General features: G+C 45.7%; 2 protein-coding genes across 8 annotated transcripts in view; one reads left to right on the top strand and one right to left on the bottom strand.

The window, feature by feature from the left end:
* Window positions 1-10,844, bottom strand: part of TPCN1 (two pore segment channel 1) — a 76,582-nt gene extending 65,738 nt beyond the window's left edge. For 2 of the 5 annotated variants that reach the window (XM_017543265.2, XM_017543247.1), the window contains exons 1-2: window positions 10,638-10,812; window positions 5,084-5,320 (exon numbers count right to left, since the gene is read on the bottom strand). In XM_017543265.2, coding sequence (XP_017398754.1) covers window positions 5,084-5,195 — 112 coding nt within the window. In that variant the 5' untranslated portion in view covers window positions 5,196-5,320; window positions 10,638-10,812. Of the gene's footprint in view, window positions 1-5,083; window positions 5,321-10,637 lie in introns of all 5 variants that reach the window. The other 3 variants (XM_017543254.2, XM_017543275.2, XM_017543263.2) reach the window with 3 other exon arrangements.
* A 311-nt stretch (window positions 10,845-11,155) lies between these two features.
* IQCD (IQ motif containing D) overlaps window positions 11,156-24,506 on the top strand; it is a 30,270-nt gene continuing 16,919 nt past the window's right edge. For all 3 annotated transcript variants that reach the window (XM_017543242.2, XM_017543234.2, XM_017543232.2), the window contains exon 1: window positions 11,156-11,259. The gene's annotated coding sequence lies outside the window, so the exon portion shown is untranslated. The remainder of the gene's footprint in view (window positions 11,260-24,506) is intronic.

The following is a 24,506-nucleotide window of genomic DNA, read 5'->3' as shown; positions in this document are numbered from 1 at the left end:
CATACCTGTCTCCTTTATCAACCTGACACCGTGTTGCCTGTGACTCATTCATTAGCACTGCAGCAGCCGCTCTTAGAGCCCAAAGATGTTTGAGTCTTGGATTAAATCCACTCTTGCCCATGTAAGGAGAAAAACCCAAACCCTCCAGTTTCCTGTAGGGTTAAAGGTCATAGGCAGCATAGCCAGATTCCTCGGCCCCTGCCTCTGAGGAAGGGGCAGGAGTGTGATGGCCTGAACTGTGTCCCCCTCAAATTCATAGGCTGAAGTCCTAACCCCTAGTAGCTCAGAATGTGACTGTGTTTGGAGAAAGGGCCTTTAAAGGTGATTAAGGTAAAATAAGGTCATATGGGTGGGCCCTAATCCAATAGGACTGGTGTCCTTATCAGAAAAGAAAAATTTGCAAGCCAAGGAAAGAGGCCTTGCAAGAAACCAAACCTGCTGACACCTTGGTCTTAGACTTCCGGCCTCCAGGCCTGTGAGAAATCAGATTTCTGTTGGTTAAGCCATCAGTCCATGGTGTTTTGTTAAGGGTGCCCAAACAGACATGGGGCGTGGAGGTACAGTGCCGAGAAGGCCTCAGTGGCTGCTGGGCCAAAACAAAAGCCAGGCTTGATGGCGATGCAGACTTAGAAAGCTTGTTTCGTTCCCAGTGGCCCACGCTCATGTCGCTGCCAACTCCACGGATGGCCTCCATCTGCATGCTGCCAACTCCTTAGTACCTCAAAAGTTTACAGCAGCCAAAAACAAAGGTCAATGATGGCAGCCACCAGGACACTCAGCTGTGCTGAGAGCAATGGGACTCAAACCTACGGTGGGAGAGACAGCAAAAGGGAGGCTGCCCACCTCTGACTGGGGCCCTCACACAGCCACTCCCATGAGCTGCAAGGCCCCAGAAATCCATGTAGGTTGATTCTGACCACGGTTTGTTGAGTACCTGCATATTGTGGACATTAAGCTATGTGATACAAAGATGAATGGATCTTGGGCCAGGCATGGTGGCTCACACTTGTAATCCCAGCACTTTGGGAGGCGGAGGTGGGCAGATCACTCGAGGTCAGGAGTTTGAGACCGGCCTGGCCAACATGGTGAAACCCCGTCTCTACTAAAAATACAAAAATTAGCCAGGCATGGTGGCGCATGCCTGTAGTCCCAGCTGCTGAGGTGGGAGGATCACTTGAACCTCGGAGGCGGAGGGTGCAGTGAGCTGAGATGGCGCCACTGCACTCCAGCCTGGGCGTCAGAGTTAGACTCTGTCTCAAAAAAAAAAAAAAAAGATAAATGGCTCTCAGGGCCTAGTAGGTGATCAGATGGTTAGCCGTGTAATTACCCCACCATAATCTACTTGTAATAATGGAAGCCTAATCAAGATACCGAAGCAGAAAAGCGTAGTGAGTAATTAGCTCTGTCAGGAAGGGGAAGTTCAGTGAAGGCTTCAAAGAGATGGTGTTATCAGCAGGATTTTCAAGACAGAACTGGAGGCCACAAGCAAACAAGAGGCTGAGAAAGGCATTCTAGACTGACTTGCCAGCAAGGTGGAGAGGTTTAAGAATGCACAGGGGATTCACCGAACTAAATGCAGTATGATGCTGTGGAGTGAGGCAGGAAATGGGACCGGTGAAGCAAGAAGGCACTAGAACACACAAGGTTTCATCTGCTGGCTGAAGAGCTTGCCCTCCCCAGCCCCACTGGATGGGAGAGTAAAAAGAAGCTTTAAAACAGAGAAACCAGGCCAGGTGCGGTGGCTCATGCCTGTAATCCCAGCACTTTGGGAGGCCGAGGCAGGTGGATCACGAGGTCAAGAGATCAAGACCATCCTGGTCAACATGGTGAAACCCCATCTCTACTAAAAATACAAAAATTCAGCTGGGCATGGTGGCGTGTGCCTGTAATCCCAGCTACTCAGGAGGCTGAGGCAGGAGAATTGCCTGAACCCAGGAGGCGGAGGTTGCGGTGAGCCGAGATCGTGCCATTGCACTCCAGCCTGGGTAACAAGAGTGAAACTCCGTCTCAAAAAAAAAAAAAAAAAAAAAAAAAAAAAAAACCAGAGAAACCACCAGGTTGGGCTTGTGTTTTACATGGACTGCTCAGGGCTGGGCACAGTGGCTCACACCTGTAATCCCAGCACTTTGGGAGGCCAAGGCAGGTGGATCACTTGAGGCCAGGAATTCAAGAGCAGCCTGGCCAACATGGTGAAACCCCCATCTCCACTAAAAATACAAAAAAAATGAGCTGGGTATGGTGGCTCACACCTGTAATCCCAGCACTTTGGGAGGCTGAGGCAGGTAGATTACTTGAGGCCAGGAGTTTGAGACTAGCCTGGCCAACATGGTGAAACCCCATCTCCACTAAAAATACAAAAAAATTAGCCTGGCGTGGTGATTCATGCCTGTAATCCCAGCTACGTGGGAGGCTGAGGCAGGAGAATCATTTGAACCCAGGAGATGGAGGCTGCAGTGAGCCGAGATTGTGCCACTGCACTCCAGCCTGGGTAGCAGAGCAAGACTCCATCTCAAAGAAAAGGACTGAAGGACTACTCCTCAGACAGCAGGGACAGGCAGGATGCTGGGGTAGAAGGTCAAGGCCAAAACCCAAGCACAAAACATGAAAGGCCTATGCTAAGGTAGAGCAGGCCTCCTTTGAAATCTCTTGTTTACTTGGACAGGTCCTACCCTTCTTCCCAGCCAGGCTTGGAGAATTACACCCACCAGTTCACTGAGGTTTTAGAAACGAGCCAGTAAGAAGCTGAGAGAGGAAACTGAGATACTCATGTGCTGTGCAGGAAACACAATGTCCCCGGACCCCAGCAGTTAGTGATACATTTCTTGAGAAACAAACCAAAATAAGCCACTGACTTTGCCAAGATAAAAGCAGTGTCGCTAGTGGCCTAGCCAAGGGGAGTCTTATTGTGTCTCTGGCCTATTTCCTATTCATCAAGCTCCATCAGCAGCTCCAAGCCTCAGCTTGACACAGGACGGGGCTGCTCTCTTGCCCCTTTCATCCCACAGGAAGGCTGGACGCCCAACCATCAGTTCGGGCACATTGGAGGGATTTAAAAGTGACACTTGTGATGACAGCCAGGATTCCCATTTAGAATCCTGAGCCTGGCTATTTCCAGACGCCAGCCACACCCTCACTAGGCAGCATTCTTCTCTAAAGCTGAGTCACGTTCACTTTCACCCCTTCCCCAAAGCACCTTCCATTGTGATGCGGGAGGAAAGATCAGACAGGCTTTACTGCTTACTAGCTGTGTGACCTTGGGCAAGTTACTTAACCTCTCTGAGCTTGTCTCCTCTATAAAATACAGATAATAACAACAGCTCTATATTGAGGTTATATAAGGAGATAATATAAATGCTAAAGGCCTGTACTCATTTTCTTTTCTTTTTTTTTTTTTTTTTGTTGAGACAGGGTCTTGCTCTGTTGCCCAGGCTGGAGTGCAGTGGTGCAATCATAGCCCACAGCAACCTTGAATTCCTGGGCTCAAGCAATCCTCCTGCCTCAGCCTCCTGAGTAGCTGGGGCTATAGGCACGCACCACCATACCTGGATAAGTTTTTAATTGTTCTGTACAACTGAGGTCTCACTATGTTGCCCAGGTTGGTCTTGAACTTGAACTCAAAATCACTAGGCTCAAGTGGTCTTCCTGCCTTGGCATCCCAAAGGGCTAGGATTAAAGGTGGGAGCCACCGTGCCTGGCCTGTGCTTACATCTATTGAAGGGAGTGAAGCAAAAAGGAGAGGGAGGAGCAGCTGGAGAAGAAAAAGAAGGAAGAGGAGAAGGAGAAGGAATTCTGGAGTCAGATGATGCTGGGTTCAAATCTCTGCTCAACCATTTCCTGGCTGGGTGACTTCAGGCAAGTTACTTGCCCTCTCTGACCTACAGTTTCCTCCTCTGTAAAACAGGGATAATACTGCCTATCCTTGCAAAGGGATTTCGAAAGAGAACAGATTTTCTGAAATCAGAGCCACTGCTTTCTCATCCCTGAGTGGTGCTTGGGGGAAAATCTGGTTTACGTTTGAATCCTCCTGAGCAGCCCAGCTCTGCCACCCTAGATGAGGGTGAGCATGGCGAAGCAAAGAGAGGCCTGTTTCTAGGAGGCCAGGGCTCCCCGCCACACTCACATCCCTGGAAACACTGCTCTCCTTCATCAATTCCCAGGGGAGGCCGCTGAGCTCCCTGCAACTCAACTGCATTCTCTCTGGACAAAGGAGACGGGAGAGCCTGGCTCGTCTCTCCCTGGCCCCAAACATCTTCACTTGTGAACGGGAGAACACTCCCCCTCTGCCCTGGCTGGGGAGCACCGGGAGATGTGGAACATGCATTTGCTAAGCAGACCCTGAAGCACTGCTTCCCAACGTCTTAGGACCCTCCAGAATAGGCAAGTTATTTTAAGCCTCTCCTGAGCCCAAGGCATGAGCAACTGAGACAAATGGCTTCGGGATGAGAACCAGAAGGGTTTTTAAGACCTCTGATTCTGCCAGAAACACACTTAAAATTTAAAAAATTTAAAGCTCCTTGCTGCACTTGGGTTCACTTTGTGCTAGGCTTTGGTTCATAGGAAGTCAAAGCAAAACCCCAAACCCTCAAATCAATGAATCACGACAAAACACTCGCCCTCTTCCCCGCTGTCCTGGGCAAGGAGGGACTGAGATGGAGCAGAGATGCAGGCAGTGCTGCTCTCCTGCCAATGGTTTCAGATGGGGACAGACGGAGGCTGGTGTTGAAATCTGTTTCTTTTTTTAAGAAGGAATGGGGCAGGGAAGGCAGCCAGAGCAGGTTGGCCTGAGGCCCCCACCAAGCATCCGCAGGCAGGCCAAGTCACCTCAGGTGTAAGGCAGGCAGGTGGCAAAGGGAATGAGGGCTCGAAGAGCAGCAGCTAGGCCCTTGGAAACACTGCCAAGTTGGGGGTGTGGAATGAGAACCCACAGTCTCTCAGGAGCAGTTTCTGTATCAGAATTTGGGGCTCAAACATGTGGCCAGGCAGCAAGTTACACGCCCCTACTATCAGACCACAAAGCACTTATCACCTCTCAGCCTCTGAAAGAGAAACACTGGGGTTCCTCCAGCGCTCCCCACCATCTTACTTTTGCTAGGTAGCTCTTCTTGGCCCAGGCTGTTGGAGGGAGCCAGTGGGGCACTGCCACCCTCGTCCAAGGTCAGGATGAGGGGCACGTCGTCATCCAAACTCACAGCCATGTTCTCTTCTCCTGTGGCCCTCAGGATGTGACGTCCAAGGCTTGAAACACTTTCTGGTTTGAGCTCCCTTTCAAAGCCACTGGACCAGACGTGCTGCTCAGAAACTCCTCCATGAGAGGCATCTTCTAGGGTTTGAGAATTAAAAATATAAAGGATAATTATTAAAACACAGCCATGACTGATTAATATATTCTGATATTAGTGGTGATGGTTACACAACCTTGTGAATAAAAACCACTAAATTATACTCTTTGAAATGGTGAATTAGAGCCAGGCGTGGTGGCTCACACCTGTAATCCCAGCACTTTGGGAGGCCGAGGTAGGTGGATCACTTGAGCCAGGAGTTCAAGACCAGCCTGGCCAACACAGCGAAACCCCATCTCTACTAAAAATACATACCTGGGCTTGGTGGTGGGTACATGTAATCCCAGCTACTCGGGAAGCTGAGGCACACAACTAGCTTGAACCCAGGAGGTGGAGGTTGCAGTGAGCTGAGATCACACCACTGCACTTTAGCCTGGGTAACAGAGTCTCTAAATAAATAAATAATAAAATGGTAAATTATATCTCAATTTAAGAAAACTGGCCAGTGGGGTACCTCACATCTATAAACCCAGGATTTTGTAAGGCTGAGGTGGGAAGATCAATTAAGGCCAGGAATTTGAAACCAGTGTGAGCAATATAGCAATACCCTATCTCTATAAAAAAAATTTTTTTTAATAGCCAGTTGCATCAGCATACACACAGAAAAAATACATATTTAAAATACAAAAATAAATAAAATTAGCTGGTCAGGTGGCATGTACCTGTAGTTTCAGCTACTCAGAATGCTCACTTGAGCCCAGGAGTTCAAGGCTACAGTGAGCTAGGACTGTACCACTGCACTCTGGCCTGGGCAACAGTGACACTCCGTCTCTGAAAAAATAAAAGAATCGCACTGGGCACATTGGTTCACACTTGTAATCCCAGTACTTAGGGAGGCAGGCGGATCACGAGATTAGGAGTTTGAGACCAGCCTGGCCATTATGGTGAAACCGTTTTTACTTAAAATACAAAAATTAACTGGACGTGGTGGCACACGCCTGTAATCCCAGCTACTTGGGAGGCTGAGGTAGGAGAATCACTTGAAACTGGAAGGTGGAGATTGCAGTGAGCTGAGATGGAGCCACTGCACTGCAGACTGGGTGACAGGGTGAGACTCGATCTCAAAAAAATAAATAAAAAGAATTATAGAAAAAAAAAGAATTGGCCGGGCGCGGTGGCTCACGCTTGTAATCCCAGCACTTTGGGAGGCCGAGGCTGGTGGATCACGAGGTCAAGAGATCGAGACCACCCTGGTCAAAATGGTGAAACCCCGTCTCTACTAAAAATACAAAAATTAGCTGGGCATGGTGGCACATGCCTGTAATCCCAGCTACTCAGGAGGCTGAGGCAGGAGAATTGCCTGAACCCAGGAGACGGAGGTTGCGGTGAGCCGAGATTGCGCCATTGCACTCCAGCCTGGGTAACAAGAGCGAAACTCCGTCTCAAAAAAAAAAAAAAAAAAAAAGAATTATTACAGTATAATAGCATTAAAATATGGACGAGGGGAATGCTGTAAGAACAAATACAGAAAAGTCAAGGAAAATTCTGTCTGGAGAGTGAGATTAGGGCTAATATGTTCTACCTCCACTTCTCTTTATATTTATTTCTAAGTTTTGTAACAACTTTAAAGAAAAAAATAGGCTGGGCACAGTGGCTCCCACCTGTAATCCCAGCACTTTGAGAAATCAAGGTGGGAGAATGGCTTGAGCTTAGCAGTTCAAGACCAGCCTGGGCAGTGTAGCAAGACTCCATCTCTACAAAATAAAAATTTTAAATTAGCTGGGCATGATGGCATGCGCCTGCAGGCCTAGCTGCTTGGGAGGCTGAGGTGGGGGAAACACTTGAGCCCCGGAGCTGGATTTATAGTGAGCTATGATCACAGCACTGCAGTCCAGCCTGGGCAAGGGTGAAACCCTGTCTCTAAAAAGATAAAATAAAAGGCCGGGTGTGGTGGCTCACGCCTATAATCCCAGCACTTTGGAAGGCTGAGACAGGCGGATCACCTGAGGTAGGAGTTTGAGACCAGCCTGGCCAACATGGTGAAACCCTGTCTCTACTAAAAATATAAAAATTAGCTGGGTGTGGTGGTGGGCGCCTCTAATTCTAGCTACTCAGGAGGTTGAGGCAGGAGAATCGCTTGAACCTGGGAGGCAAAGTTTGGCATGAGCCGAGATCACGCCACTGTACTGCAGCCTGGGCGACAGAGCCAGACTTCATCTCAAATAAATAAATAATAAAATAAAATGACAAAAAAATACAATTAAAGTTAACAGTTAATACTCAATGAGTGCTTACTATGAATGAGGGACCCTACTAGCACTCCGTAAGTAAAAGTCAACTGAAAATTCTTAATAACCTCATGAGATAGGTAGGCTTATTATCTCCCTGTTACAGGATGGGGGTGGGGGATACTTCAGGCACAGAGAGGTTACGCATCCTGCCCAAGGACCCACACAGCTAAAAAGAGCCAAGCTTTCAACTATACGGTCTGACTCCGAACCTGTGTTCTTAGCCATTACACTAGAATTCCTCGAAGTCTGGACTGTGTATTTAGGTAGCTCCGAGCTTTAATCACCAATATATACTTGTATGAAAATACAGATTTAAAATACATCTTTCACTTTAGCTTTACCAAGCAGCCTCTCAGGAACAATTAGAAACATACTTCCAAAATGTATCATTTTTATATCATTTGTATTATTCTTATATAGGAGTTGTTCTCTTAGATTTACCTGTCTGACGAAGGGGACAAGTGTATTCTTTTTAAGTGATGAGTGTTTTTTAACACAGTAAAAGTGCTCATCCTTAACTCCAAATTTAAAACACTCAGAACAGCCAGGCACAGTGGCTTACCCCTGTAATCCCAGCACTTTGGGAGACCGAGGTGGGTGGATCACCTGAGGTCAGGAGTTCAAGACCAGCCTGGCCAACATGGTGAAACCCCATCTCTACTAAAAATACAAAAATTACCCAGGCATGGTGGCACACGCCTATAATCCCAGCTACTTGGGAGGCTGAGGCAGAAGATAGCCTGAACTCAGGAGGCAGGGCTTACAGCGAGTCAAGATTGCGCCACTGCACTCCAGTCTGGATGACAGAGCAAGACTCCATCACAAAAAAAAAAAACATTCAGAGCAGCCAGGCACGGTGGCTTACGCCTGTAATCCCAGCACTTTGAGAGGCTGAGGTGGGTGGATCACCTGAAGTCAGGAGTTTGAGGCCAGCCTGGCCAACATGCTAAAACCTGGTATCTACTAAAAATATAGAAATTAGCCAGGTGTGGTGGCGCCTGCCGGTAATCCCAACTACTGGGGAGGCGAGGCAGGAGAATTACTTGAATCCAGGAGGCAGAGGTTGCAGTGAGCCGATCGTTCCACTGCACTCCAACCTGGGTGACAGAGCGAGACTCCGTCTCAAAAAATAAATTAATAAATTAAAAATTTAAAAATAAATAAAACACTCTGAGCTAGCCTGTTACAGCTCCTATTTATGCACATTCCCATTTCCGCTGAGGACCAAACAACAACAAAAAAGACTCAGCAGATCTGACCACAGACCTTTGAACTTGCAAACAGCAGCAGGCTCCTTCCTCAAGCTGTGGGCTCTGGGCTCAACCCACTTTGCCTCCTAACTGACCTAGTCAATTGCAACTGGGCAACTGACTTCCGCGAATCATTGGAACAACTCCGAGCAAAGCCTTGTGCATCCACAGAGAGCGGTACATCTTTTTAAAACAAGGCAGCAAAAGTAAACACCGTTCTACTTGCTGCTAAGCTCCGTAGCTCTGTGCCCAGCACACTTCCTGTGAGTTTTTTTTTTTTTTAAGTTTCCTCCAGATCTGGGGGTTTATTTTGCTTTTAAAAGTCTCAGCAGTAGAGAGGCAGAAGAGGAAATCCCAGATGAAACGCTACTATTTGGCAGTCGTAAGAACTATGGTTGTATTATCTTTTTGGTTTAACTTTTTACCACAGATATTTTCAAACATACTCAATACTTAAACTTCCCTGTAGCCATTACTCAGCTTTGACAATTCCCTCCTATATTTACTTTGAAGGCAGGAGAATTTATTAACTCACAGAGAAGAGGTTTCTTAATGTTACTATTATCATAATGGCTAGTGGTTTCTACATTTTAACTCACGGCTGTTCAACCTTTTGGCTACCCTGGGCCACACTGGAAGAACTGTCTTGGGCCACACATAAAACACACTAACAATGAGCTAAAAAAAAAAAAAAAAAAGGTGTGGGGGGTGGCGTTCGCGCATAATTTCCATATCTGCCACACAGATAAGCAAAGAAGTCCTCCAATTCAGAAGGTTGGACACGGTTAACTGTTTAATATATGACTGCTTGTCTGCCTGTGTTGTCTTTGCTCATTGGTTTCAACTGGGGTGAATTTTGCCCCCACGGGGACATCAGCAGTGTCTGAAGACATCTTTGACTGTCACAGCTTGGGAGTGGGGGGGATTGCTGGTGGGTGAAGTCTGGGGATGCCACTGAACGTGCTACAATGCGCAGGTCAGACCTCCAGAAACAAAGAATTACGTAGCTCAAAATGTCAACTGAGCTGCTGTTGAAAAATTCTATCTTAGCCTATATCCCCACTTTACGAATGAGGAAATTGAAGCTTGGAGTGATTAACTTAACTTGCCTCTTCTAAGTTTCAACCCAGGCAGTCTGAACTCAGGGACCCTCCCTGCTTAACCATTACTCTATATACACTTACAACTAGAACCAGTCCCCCGATTTGAATTCAAACACATCATTTTTCCAGGGAGACTTAAAATGAGGCCCAGAGAGGGGAAGAGACTTGCCCAAGGTCACACAGTCCAGAAGCAGGGCTAGAACCCAGGACTCCTGAGTCCCGGTTCTGAGTGAGTCCCGGTCCAGTGTTCCCTCCGCGGGCTTTGCTTCCGCCTCTAGAGAGAACCCAAATGGCCAGCCCTGAGGAAAGGGCCCAGGGGAAGAGAGGGCCAGCTGCCATCCCGCTGTCCGCTGGGGCAGCTGACCCGGGCACTAGACTCCTGCGGGGTCACCTGAGGGCGCCAGGGAGAAGGGCGAGGGAGGGAGGAAGGAGGGCGCAGGAGCGCCGGCTCCAGCTCCACGTGCTCCCACCCCCTGGCTGGGCGCCCACGTGAGGGTCGTCCCAAGAAGTTGGGGGCGAAGAGAGGGAATGCAAAGCCCCCGCCAGGGCTGGACGGAGAGAAGCGCGCCGGAGCCTTCCCCGCGGCCCCTCCGGGCCCGTCCAGCCCACCTCCCACACCAGACTGCCGCGCCGCAACCCCTTACTCCGCGCCCTCTGACCTCTGGTCCCTGCCCTCTCCCTCGGGCCAAGCCCTCGCATCCCTCGGATTCTTACACGCGCCGCCCCAGCAACCCGGACCACGCGCCGGGGTCCGCACTGCGCAGCCCAGCCCTCCGGCGCCGCCGCCAAAACCCCGAGCCCGAAGCTGTTGCAGCCGCCGCAGCTGCAGCTACTTCAGCCACTGCCACCACGGCAGCTGCGCCAGCTCTCCCATCCACCGCCTACCGTCCTCTCAACCCCGCTGGCTCCGCCCCTTTTCCCCTTGACAGCGACCTACTGGCTAACTGGGATACCATGGTGAGTTCTAATTGGCCACATCTCACGTCCTTCCGCAGGTCTCGCCCGCTGCCGATGCAGTACTCCCTGGCCCGCCTCCTTAAGAAGGGGCAGGACGAAGAATCCACGCCCCTTTCTCCTCCCATCTTCCCCGCCTTACTCTTTGAGGCCAACCCAGAGGGAGTCCCAAGTCTTTCTATTGGTGGAAGGTCAAAATGACGGTGCTTCTGATTGGTCAGGCTTCAGGAGGTGGGGACAACTGAGAGGAACAAGGAATTGAATGGTGAAAAGAAAGGTCAGTCAGACGCCGAGTCCCGCCTTCTGAGATTGGCGAGTAACCTAGCAACGCAGGGACCGCGGCGATAACTGTGGCTAGGGAAACCTGGAGACTTCAGAGCAGGTGAGTAACCAGGTAGGGAAGGGTCGCGGATCGGGGGAGATGTGAAATGGGGTTCAGCTCGTTGCCCTTTGGCTCCCTGAGGAGTCAGTGGCTCCCGCTGCGATCCCGTCTCAGCTTCAGGACCCTGTTCCTCAGCCCCAACCTCAGTCTAGACCTCTCACTCCACAGTCTGCAGGGAGCCGGCCTCCATTCTGCCCTTTCTTCTTGCCCACTTCAAGGCCCCACTCCCCCATCCCTAAAACGAGGAGGACACCAGTCAAGCAGAGTCACATCGTAGTTAGCTTATTTCAAGTCAAACAAGTGGGAGGGAAGTTTCTAAGTCCCCTGCCATTCCACCCAACGGCCATACGTTCCTCGGTGAGCATGTAATCCCAGCACTTTGGGAGGTCCAGGTGGGCGGATCACGAGGTCAGGAGATCGCGACCATTCTGGCCAACATGGTGACACCCCGTCTTTACTAAAAATACAAAAATTAGCTGGGCATGCTGGCGGACCCCTATAATCCTAGATACTTAGGGGGCTGAGGCAGGAGAATCGCTTGAACTTGGGAGGCGGAGGTTGCGGTGAGCCAAGATCACACCACTAACACTCCAGCCTGGAAGACAGAGTGAGATCCTGTCTCAAAAATAAATAAACTAACATATAACCTAGCAATTCCACTCTTAGGAATGTGTTGAGAAATGCTGACTGTATGATAAATAAATTGTTTGCTAAGAAGAACAATGGCAAGGAAAACCTAGCCGTGGGCCCCCTGCCCAAGTGGAAAACTACTTGGGGCATTCTAAAGTAGCAAGACAGTATATGTAAATCGTACACCGGTTGAAACAAGTCTTTATGCGCGAGATGTGTGACCCTGCCCCCGTGGCTCCCTCGTGGAGAATGCTTTCTGGTTTGTCTGTGATCAGTGGTGAGCAGGCACCAGCTGCCTACCTACTTTATTTTTGTTCTATGAGAAAACACAGAACACCTGTTTGTTAATAATAATCACCTGTTCAGAGAGAATAACTACGTGAGTCAGAATCTGCTTGAGTCCCTCAGCCTGGAATGCTGTCAGCCCCTGAGGCTCTCAGCTCTGAAGGCTGTTGGTCCCCGGATAGTCCCACCTTGCTGTTCTTCCTGGGTGTCTGCTTCTTAATGCCTTCAGCACTGCCTGGGTGGGGGTCTGTATGGCCAAGCTGGTCTCTGTAGGAATGTACACCCACCAAGTGAAAACATATGTTCCCAGAAAGACTTAAATATAAATATTCTTAGCAACATCACCCTTACTGGCCCCAAACTGGAAACAAACCAAATGTTATCAACAGGTGAATGGATAAACAACTCGTGATATTTCCATAGAATGGAATATTATTCAGCAATTAAATACTATTCAGGAACAAAATACTAATTATTGCTGTAACCTGGATGAACCTCAAAACATGTTAAGTCAAGGGTTTTTGGCCCAGTAGCTCATGCCTGTAATCCCAACAATTTGGGAGGCCAAGGCAGGCGGATCGTTTGAGCCTAGGAGTTTGAGACCAGCCTGGCAACAAAGTGAGACCCCATCTTTACAAAAAATACAAATATTAGCTGGACGTGGTGGCATGTGCCTGTAGTCTCAACTATTCAGGAGGCTGAGGTGGGAAGATCACCTGAGCCCAGGGAGGTCAAGGCTGCAGTGAGCCATGATTGCACCACTGCACTCCAGCCTGGGTGACAGAGTAAGACCCTATCTTTAGAAAAAACAAAAGTCAAGATTTTTCGACCTTAGCTCTGTTGACATTTTGAGCAAGATAATTCCTTGTTGTGGGGGACTATCCTGCCAATTGTCAGATGTTTAGCAATAACACGAACCTCTACCCACAAGATACCAGTAGTAGACTCTCTCAGTTGTAATAAGCAAGTGCGTTTCCGGATTATTGCCAAATGTCTTTTGGAGGGCAAAGTTGCCCCCAGGTTGAAAACCACTGTGCTAAGCAAAAAGTTAGATGCCAACGATTACATACTGTATTATCCCATTTATGTGAACTATCCAGGAAAGTTAAATGTGAGTGGAGGCCGAGGGCAGTGGCTCATGCCTATAATCCCAGTATTTTGGGAGGCCAAGGCAGGCGGATCACTTGAGCCCAGTAATTTGAGACCAGTTTGGGCAACATGGTGAAATCCCGTCTCTCCTAAAAACACAAAAATTAGCAAATCTTGTCTCTCCTAAAAATACAAAACTTAGCCAGGCGTGGTGGTACACCCCTGTAATTCCACTACTCGGGAGACTGAGGCATGAGAATTCCTTGAACCAGGAGGCAGAGGTTGCAGTGAGCCTAGGTCGCACCACTGCACTCCAGCGTGAGTTACAGAGTGAGACTGAATCTCAAAAACAAAACAACTACAACAAAAAATGTGAGTGGAAACAGATTGTTTGCAGATTAGCTCATGGGAATTTGGGAGAGTGACAGAAATGTTCTAAAACTGTAGTGTAGTGTTGTGGCAACTTTAGATACAGTTACAAAAATAGTCATTGACTTTTACACTTACAGTGGGTGAATTTTATGGTAATGTAAATTATACCTCAGTAGAGCTGTAAAAAAAAAATTACCCGTGTGATTAGTACTATGCAGGAAAGGTGAGCGTTTCCACAGGTTGTAAAGGGCTATTTGTTCCAGTGTGAGGAGGGGTAGGAATTGAGCTAAGACCGAAAGAATAAGAAATTGTTAATCTAGGGAGAAATTGTTAATCAGGGGTTGGTTTCTGACAAAAGGAACATTATACATTAGTGCCTGAGAGCAGGAGGGCTTTGAGATAGGCTGTGTTGTTTTGTTTTGTTTTTGAGATGGAGTCTTGCTCTGTGGCCGAGGTTGGAGTGCGGTGGTACAATCTCGGCTCACTGCAACCTCTGCCTCTTGGGTTGAAGCGATTCTCCTGCCTCGGCCTACCAGGTAGCTGGGATTACAGGTGCCCACCACCATGTGCTGCTAATTTTTGTATTTTTAGTAGAGACAGGGTTTTACCATGTTGGCCAGGCTTGCTCTCAAACTCTTGACCTCAGGTGATCCACCCGCCTCAGCCTCCCAAAGTGCTGGGATTATAGGAGTCAGCCACCATAGCCAACCTTGTTTCATTTATTTTTAACACTAGTCCCAATTGGCAAGTTGATTTCACTGCCCAGTAAAAGGTTGTAACCCTAAGATTTTTTTTTCTTTTTTTTTTTTGAGATGGAGTCTCACTCTGTTGCCAGGCTGGAGTGCAGTGGCGTGATCTCAGCTCACTACTTCCGACTCCTGCCTCAGCCTCCCGAGTAGGTGGGATTACAGGCACATGCCCCCACACCCAGCTAATTTTTTGTTGTATTTTTAGTAGAGACAGGGTTTCGCCATGTTGGCCAGGATGGTCTCGATCTCCTGACCTCGTGATCCGCCCACCTTGGCCTCTGAAAGCGCTGGGATTGCAGGTGTGAGCCACTGTGCCTAGCCAGATTTTATTTTTTAAGCAGTTTTAGATTCACTGCAAAATTGAGAGAAAGGTACAGAGAGTTCCCATATACCCCCTATTCCCACATGCACAGCCTCCTCCAGCATCAACCTCCCCCACCAGAGTGGTGCATTTGTTACAGTTGCTGAACCTACATTTGACACATCAGCAGCAGCAAATCAAATTCTATAGTTTACATAAGGGATAAGGGTTCATGCTTGGTGGTGTTGTACATTCCGTGGATTTGGACAACTGTATAATGATGGTATCCATCATTGTAGTAAGGTACATAGTATTTTCACTGCCCTAAAAATCCTCCCTGTTCCATTGATTCAACCCTCCCTTTTCCCCACTCTTAGACAACACTGATCTTTTTACTGTCTCCATAGTTGTCATATAGTTGGAATGATACCATATGTAGCCTCTTCAAATTGGCTTCTTTCATGTAGTGATATGCATTTAAGTTTCTTCCATGTCTGTTCATGGCTTGACAGCTCATTTCTTCTTAACGCTGAATAATCCTGTATTCCGTTGTCTGGACGCACCGCTGTTTATTTCTCTATTCAGTTCCTGAAGGACATCTTGGTTGCTTCCAAATTTTGGCAGTTCTGAATGAAGCTGCTATATCCATGTGAAGGTTTTTGTGTGGACATGAGTTTTCAACTCTGGGTAAATACCAAGGAGTGTGATGACCGGATCGTATGGTAATCGTTAAGAGCAGGTTTAATTTGGTAAGAAATCAACCGTCTTCCAAAGCGGCTGCACCATGTCACATTCCCACCTGCAATGACAGAGTTTCTGCTTCACATTCTCAACAGCATCTCAGTGTTCTAGGTTTTGGCTATTCTAATGGGTGTGTAGTAGTTGAATATTTTTTTCAAGTTGGATAAGTTGATTGTAGAATAATCTAAATTCACTACTAGGAAATTCTCCCTTCTGTCTGAAACTGCCAAAGTGATGTTGTCTCTGGTTGGATATAACCAGATATAAACATTTCTAAAGCAACATTGTAACCAAAAGAGGAATTAAAATTCCCGATGAACTGATTGGTAAGGAGGGGAGACTGGACAATAGTGAGTGATTTAAGGGAAGTCGGTCTTCTTCAGTCACTAACAGGAGAATATGAATAATGTAGAAACCAGCAAAATTAAAAACTGAAATAGTAAAAAGGAGGAAAAGCTGCTTCTGTTTTGGTTCTTCATAAAGCCTTTGACACAAACATATATGCCATATTATTTTGTGGAAAAATACATCTGTTTTAAGAAATACTGAAGTGTTGATATTAACATGTCATTTTTGAAGTAGTACTAAAAGTCATCAAAGCTTAAGACTTTTGAGCAAGGATTTCATTTCATTCCCACAAGAGTGCCATGTCCCCATTTTGTAGGTAGAACACCAAAGCTTAGAGAGGTTAATCAACTTACCCAAAGCCACACAGCCAGGAAGTGGTGAGACACTGGAATTGCATTCCAAATGTGTTTTCTGTTTCCAGTGATGAGGAAATGAAAGCCCAGAAGATCAAGCGGACTTGCCCAAGGCTGTTATAGCTTGTGGCCAGTGGCCAGTGGAAAGTATTTCATCATAACCAGGACATAGAAATCTGTCCCGAGGAGCACATTCCCTCCAACCTGAGTCACTACCCCGTGTCCTCTGTCTCCAAAGCACCAGATAATCCTGGAGCCTGCAGCCACCCAGCCAGCATTACAAACAGGGTCCCGTTCGTCAATACCTCCAGCATTCACTGCTGCAGCCCCAGCCTGGGAATCTTTTACAGACCAATTATAAACCGTAAAACACAGGTTCTCAAAAAGAACAAGAGAGGAGGATTGCGTGATAGTTCAAAACTGGTCATAGAAAAAAACCCACTAAACTATGAAAAAGTAAGAAATTAATTAAATTTACATCTTTTACTTAAAAAATTCCAAGCCCTGAGTAAAGGAATACAAAACAATTCATAGGCTAAATCTTGGCCTACAGTTTTTGTTTTTTGTTTTTTTTTTTGAGATGGAGCCTTGCTCTGTCTCCCAGGCTAGAGTGCAGTGATGCAATCTCGGCTCACTGCAACCTCCGCCTCCCGGGTTCAAGGAATTCTCCTGCCTCAGCCTCCCCAGTAGCTGGGACTATAGGTGCCCGCCACCATGCATGGCTAATTTCTGTATTTTTTTTTTTTTTTTTTGAGACGGAGTTTCGTTCCTGTTACCCAGACTGGAGTGCAATGGCACGATCTCGGCTCACCACAACCTCCGCCTCCTGGGTTCAGGCAATTCTCCTGCCTCAGCCTCCTGAGTAGCTGGGATTACAGGCACGCGCCACCATGCCCGGCTAATTTTTTGTATTTTTATTAGAGACGGGGTTTCACCATGTTGACCAGGATGGTCTTGATCTCTTGACCTCGTGATCCACCCGCCTCGGCCTCCCAAAGTGCTGGGATTACAGGCGTGAGCCACCGCGCCCGGCCTAATTTCTGTATTTTTAGTAGAGACAAGGTTTGACCATATTGGCCAGGCTGGTTTTGAACTCCTGACCTTGTGATCCACCTGCCTCGGCCTCCCAAAGTGCTGGGATTACAGGTGTGAGCCATCATGCCCAGCCAGCCTACAGTTTTATCATTAAAATGACACTCTTTTCTGGTTCCAATTCAGGACATATGTGTTTTGCGAAACAACATTATCTATTATGCCAGCATCTCTCGGTGAGGAGACAGCCCTATTGGTAAATCTGGGTTTGCCATCTCATTTATTCAACAGTGATTTCTTTTCTTTTCTTTTTTATTTTTGAGTCAGTCCCACGCTGTTGCCCAGGCTGGAGTGCAGTGTTGCAATCTTGGCTCACTGCAACCTCCATGAGCTCCATCTCATGTGAAAGCTTATCTTTGCCACTCTACCCCCAGTCATACACGCATATCCCACCCTAAGTCAGTCTTTCTTAGCTCTCTCGCATCTAAGCTGAGAGCAATCATCTTTGTCAATCTATGGGAAATATAAAGAATGGAGCTAGGAAGACACAAACTCTCAATTACAGATAAAAATCAATGAAGAAGTAAATTGTCTAGGAATACATGGGCTATGAATTTTTAATGGCAGATGATACTAAAGGAGAATTTGTTTAGTTGGTTTTATTGGTTCAATGATACATGGTTTAGGAAGACATGTACATACACTAAATAACACTGAGTCCTGTGGTAAGAAGCTTGTGCCAAAAAGACCCTTTTCAGGTCTCTTTTAATTTTCTTTTCAATGAGAAAGCCTTGGTTTGGTGTTTATAAGTCTTTTGTATATTAAACATATATCGTGCAACCTGGCTATAATTGCTTAATTCCAGGAATGTTTCTGTTGATTTTTTTTTCAGATTTTTCTATATAAATCATTATGTCACCATCTGTAACAAAGACAGTTTTATGTCTTCCTTCCTAATCTAAATACCTTTTCATGTCTTATTGCACTAGCTAGGACCGCTAGTATGTTGAACAGGAGTGGTGACACACTTGCCTTGTTCTTGATCTTAAGGGGAAAACTTCCAGTTCCTCACATTTAGGTATGATGTTAGCCACAGGCTTTTTGTCAATGTTCTTTATCAAGTTGAGGAAGTTCCACGCCATTCCTAGTTTGCTTAGAGTTTTTATCATAAATAGGTGTTGGATTTTGTCAAATGCTTTTTCTGAATCTATTGGTTTGAGTAATGATTTTTCTTCTTGATTGATTTTTGAATATTAAACCAGCCTTACACACTTGAATAAATCCCACTTGGTTCTGATGTATAATTTTTTTTTTTACATGTTGTTAGATTCAACTTGCTAATATTTTGTTGAAGATTTTTGCACCTATATTCATGAGAGCTATTAGTCTATAGTTTTCCTTTCTTACAATGTCTTTGTCTGGTTTTGGTATTAGGGTAATGCTGGCCTCATATAATGAGCTAGAAAGGATTCCTTCTGCTTCTGTTTTCTGGAAGAGATTATAGATAATTGTTATAGGCACTATCGTAGCTCACTATGACCTCAACCTCCTGGGTTCAAGTGATCCTTCCACCTCAGCCTCCTGAGTACTTGGGACTTCAGTCACATGCCACCACGCCCAACTAATATTTTTATTTAGTAGAGACAGGGTCTCCCTATGTTGCCCAGGCTGGTCTTGAACTCCTGGGCTCAAGCAATCTTCCCACCTTGGCCTCCCGAAGTGCTGTGATTATAGGCATGAGCCATGCCTGGCCAATTGGTATCATTTCTTCCTTAAGCATTTGGTGGAATTTACCAGTGAAACCCTCTAGGCATGGTGATTTCTGTTTTGGAAGGTTATTAACAATTGATTCAACTTCCTGACTAGATAGAGGCCCATCTGAGTTATCTAGTTCTTGTGTGAGTTTCGGTAGATTGTATCTTTTAAGAAGTCAGTCCATTTCATCTAGATTATCAAATATGTGAGCATAGAGTTGTTTCATAATATTATTTACTATCATTTTTAATGTCCATGGGATTCATAATAGAATAATAACCCTTCATTCATTTCTGATACTAGTAATTTGTGTCTTCTCTTTTTATTAGTATGTCTTTAATGTCTTCCTACTATTTCCTAATCTTGCTTTTTTTTTTTTTTTTTTTTTTTTTTTTTTTTTCCACTATCTGAGCTTTTGGATAATCTTGATTTTTAACAACAGAAATTCTGGTCTCAGACTCTGGTTTCCTGAGTAATAATATCTAGCTAAAAGGAAATAATGTCAGGATGTCAACATTGTTACCTTCTATATAAGGAAAGTGATACAGATTTTTCAGTTACAGTGCAGATAAAAACATTTCCTTTTTGCTGTAATCCCAGTACTTTGGAAGGCTGAGGTGGGAAGATTGCTTGAGTCCAGAAGTTCAAGACTAGCCTGGGCAACATAACGAGATGCCATCTCTATGAAAAATTTAAAAATTACCTGGGTGTGGTGGTGCATGTCTGTGGTCTCAGCCACTCAGAAGGCTGAGGTGGGAGGATCATTTGGGGCCAGCAGGTCAAGGCTCCAATGAGCCATGATTGCACCACTGCACTCCAGCCTAGGTGACAGAGTGAGACCCTGTGTAAAAAAAGAAAAAATCATTTTTAGTGAAAAGTACGTAAGAATGGAAGTATATTTAAATAAAAAATGGAGTTGATAATAACACAGCTTGGTCTGTAGATTTGACAGAAATCACCAAGGTAATAAGCTAGTGAGAAAAATTGGGGGAACACTAAATTAAACCAAACCCTCATGAAGGCCTCTTTGCTGCCTACCAGCTCTGCCTCATGGAGTGAAGCTCCACGGTGCCCAAGAAACCTCATGTTATAACTGTGTCTTGATAATTGGTTAATAAGTTCCAATGTATGTAAGTGATTGATTAAAAATAATAATGAGAAATGATTTGAGGCTTTTTCTAAAATAACTTACTCTCACTCATTTGAATTCTGATAAACTTTATTTATTTATTTATTTTTATTAAGACAGGATATCCCTCTGTCTCTCAGGCTGGAGTACAATGGTACAATCATGGTTCACTGTATCCTTAACCTCCTGGGCTCAAGTGATCCTCCCACCTCAACTTCCCCAATAGCTGGGACTACAGGCACATGCCGCCACACTCAGCTAATTTTTTTTTTTTTTAGTAGAGATGAGGTCTTGCTATGTTGCCCAGGCTGGTCTCGAACTCCTGGCTTTAAGCAATCCTCCCACCTCAGCCTCCCAAAATGCTGGGAGTGCAAGCATGAGCCGCTGCTCCCAGTCCAGATAAGCTTTCTTAAGGAAGGAGGAAAGAATGGGATGATACTGTTACAAACTATGTCTTGTCCTGGGTGTGCCCCGGGAAGCATGACACCAGTATGATCACTGTGTGGCAGTAGAAAGAAAGGTGGACCAACTCTAGAGAGATAGAAAGAGCCTTAGCCTGGCACTCAGGGAGATCTGGCTTAGTTCTGGTCCCTGTTACTCTATAGGTATATGGTTTAAGTATCTACTACTACGTAACAAGCAACTCCAAAACGCAGCAGTTTAATATAGTAACCATTTTATTTGCTTAGGGCTCTAGAAGGAATCTGGGCAGGGCTTGGCCAGGCAGTTCTTCTGCTCCTGTGGTGTTAGCTGAAGTCACTCACTCAGCTGCATTCATCTGGCAACTGGGCTGGCATGGAAGGTCCAAGAAGGCTTTATTCACACATCTGATGCCTCAGTCCTCCTCCACTTGGCCTTTTCCTCTCCACGTGGCTGTTTGGGGATTCCTCACTGCATGCTGGTTTCAAGGCAGTTGGACTTCTTATGTGGTGTCTGGCTTTCTGAGGGAGCATTCTAAGCAGTGAAGCGAGAAGGAAGCTGCAGAGGTCTTCAGGACCAGCCCTAAAATTTCACAGCATTGCTTCTGCTACATTCTGCATGTCAACTAGGTTGTGGGGCCATTTGAGGTCCAAGGGGAAGGGAATATACCCCACCTCTTGTTGGAGGAGTGGCAAAGTCATATTGCAAAAGAATGTACGTCACAGACAATATTGCTCTAACCACCTTCAGAAATCACTCTCCCATGGAGATTTCAGGCTGGGCATGGTGGCCTATGCCTGCAATCCCAGAACATTGGGAGGCCGAGGCAGGACGATTGAGTGGGCCCAGGAGTTCAAGACCAGCCTGGGCAACATAATGAGACCTCTATCTCTACAAATTATTGTTTTTAATTAGTTGGGTGTGATGGTGTGTGCCTGTAGTCCCAACTAATCGAGAGGCTGAGGTGAAAGGATCACTTGAGCTCAGGAGGTTAAGAAGACAGTGAGCCCTGATCGTACTACTGCACTCTAGCCTGGGCAACAGCGTGAGACCCTGTCTCAAAATAAAAAAAAAAAAAAATTACTTTTAAGAACTTCAGTTTCCTTACCTATAAAATTGGGATGAATAATACCCACCCCATAGGGTGTCTTTAGTATTAAAAAGGATAACTATACTCCTTCTAGCAGCACAAAGGCTAAAATTTGAGTAATAAAGAGAAACAAAATAATGTATGGAAGATACCACAGCCAGAAAGTTCCCTCAGTATTATTTGTTTTCTGTTGCTTTCAAATTAGAATGATTTATTTCAAATAGGGGTGGGGGGGTATCATTTCTTATAGTATTTTTTGTGATTAAAAAAATTTTTTATTGGCTGGGCACGGAGGCTCATGCCTGTAATCCCAACACTTTGGAAGGCTGAAGCAGGCAGGTCACTTGAGGTCAGCAGTTTGAGACTAGCCTGGCCAACATGGCGAAACCCCATCTCTACTAAAAATACAAAAATTAGCCAGGTGTGGTGGTGCATCTGTAATCCCAGCTACTCGGGAGGCTGAGGCAGCAGAATCACTTGAACCCAGGAGGTAGAGGTTGCAGTGAGCCGAGATCCCGCCACTGCACTCCAGCCTGGGCAACAGAGCGAGACTCCATCTCAAAAAAAAAAAAAATATTGTGGTAATTTTTTTATTGTAGCTGGGACCACAGGTGTGTGCTACCACGCCTGGCTAATTTTTATATTCTTAGTAGAGATGGTGTTTCACCACATTGGCCAGGCTGGTCTTGAACTCCTGACCTCAGGTGACCCACCTGCCTCAGCCTCCCAAAGTGCTGGGATTACAGGCATAAACCACCATGCCCAGCCAAGTTTTTTTTTTTTTTTTCCGGGACATAGTCTCACACTGCCACCCAGACTGGAGTGTAGTGGCATGATATCAGCTCACTGCAACTTCTGCCTCCTGAGTTCAAGTGATTCTCTTGCCTCAGCCTCCCAAAGCTGGAATTATAGGTACGAACCACCACACCCAGCTGATTTTTGTGTTTTTAGTAGAGATGGAGTTTCACCATGTTAGCCAGGCTGGTTTCGTATACCTGACCTCAAGTGATCCACCCACCTCAGCCTCTCAAAGTGTTGGGATTACAGGCGTGAGTCACCGTGCCCAGCCTGCCATTTAAATCATTTTTAGTGTGTGATTCGGTGGCTTAATTACATGTAGTGTTGTGCAACCATGACTATTTTCCAGACTTTCCTATCACCCCAAACAGAAACTCTGTACTCATTAAAGAATAATTCCATCCCCCATCCCCAATCCCCTGGCAACCTCCAATCTACTTACTGTGTCTATGAATTTGCCTGTTTTATTGATTGATTGATTAATTGATTGATTGGAGAGATAAGGTCTTGCTCTGCTGCCCGGCTGATCTCAAACTCCTGGCCTCATGCAATCCTCCAGCCGTGGCCTCCCAAATTGCTAGGGTTACAGGTGTGAGTGACCACGCCTGGCCTAATTTGGCTGGTGTTTTTTGTTTCTTGCCCTGTCTCATGGCACTGAATTTTGCCTGTTTTATGTAAGTGGAATCATACTTACGATTTGTCCTTTTGGGGCTGACTTGTTTTCTCTGAGGAGGATGTTTCCAAGGTTCGTCCATGTTGTGGCGTATATCACTCCATTCTTTTTTATGGCTGAATAATATTCCATTTTATGAATATACAACATTTTGTTCATCCATTCCTCTGTGATGGACACTTTATTTTTCTCCTTTTGGCTTTTGTGAATAGTGCTGCAGTGACTGTTGGCCTCCAAGTATCTGAGTCCCTGTTTTCAATTCTTTGGGGTATATGCCCATGTTAACTTTTTGAGGAACCACAAAACTCTTCTACAGCAGCTGCACCATTTTACATGTCTACCCTATCTATATAGGAAGGTTTCAGTTTAAACACGTTCTTATCAACACTGGTTATTTTCACCTTTTAAAAAATTACAGTTATCTATTAGGTATGGCGTGTGCCCTCATTGTGGTTTTAATTTGCATTTCCCTAGTGACTAATGGTGATGAGCATCTTTTCCTGTGTTAACTGGTCATTTGTATATTGGAGAAATGTCTATTCAAGTTTTTTTTTAATTTTATTTTTAGATACAGGGTTTCACTCTGTCTCCCAGGCTAGAGTGCGGTGAAGCAATCATAGTTCACTGTAACTTTGAACTTCTGAGCTCAAGTGATTCTTCTGCCTTAGCCTCCCAAGAAGCTGGGACTACAGGCGTGTGCCACCTTTCCTGGCTAAATTATTTTGTTTCTTTAGAGATGGGGTCTTGCTATGTTGCCCAGACTGGTCTTGAACTCCTGGTTCAAGCAATCCTCCCACCTCAGCCTCCAAAAGTGCTAGGATTACAGTCCTGAGCCACTGCACCCAGCTCTCTATTCAAGTTCTTTATCCACTTTTTAATTGAGTTGCTTGCCTTCATTGTTAAGGTTTAGGAGTTTTATGGGTTGTTTTTTTTTTCATATTCTAGATATCAAAGCCTTATCAGATATGTGATTTGCAAGTATTTTCTGCTATTCCATAGGTTGTCTATTAGCTTTCTTGATAATATCCTTTAGTGCTCAAAAGTTTTCCATTTTAAAGTTGAGTTTATCTACTTTTTTCTTTTATTGCTGATCCTTTTGGTTTCATATCTAAGAATCTATTGCCAAATCCAAGGTCATGAAGATTTACACATACAATGTTACCCCATGTTTTCTTCTAAGAGTTTTATGGTTTCTCAGTATTATTTTTAAAGACCTTCTTGTTTCATCTTCCCACTCAGTATCAAACCAACCAAGTGCCCAGTTCTTACCACTTCCGTACGTCCTCCTTACCAGAGCCTGCCAATCTTCCTCCTTCCATGAACCTCCTCCACTCTGTCAACTCCTAAGACACTAACAGTGATGACTCTCACCCCCATCACAGTTCCAGAAATGTTCCTGCCTTCCTCATTCTGTCTCGGCATTTCAACCGAGGCCCTGATATATGTACATGTATGTACATGCTGGTGGATGAGTATGTTTAT

The sequence above is a fragment of the Cebus imitator genome, unplaced genomic scaffold (genome assembly GCF_001604975.1).
Source record: "Cebus imitator isolate Cc_AM_T3 unplaced genomic scaffold, Cebus_imitator-1.0 Scaffold8, whole genome shotgun sequence".
Taxonomy (NCBI): domain Eukaryota; kingdom Metazoa; phylum Chordata; class Mammalia; order Primates; family Cebidae; genus Cebus; species Cebus imitator.
Note: the sequence above shows the minus strand (reverse complement) of the source record. Positions and strands in the feature narration are given on the sequence as shown.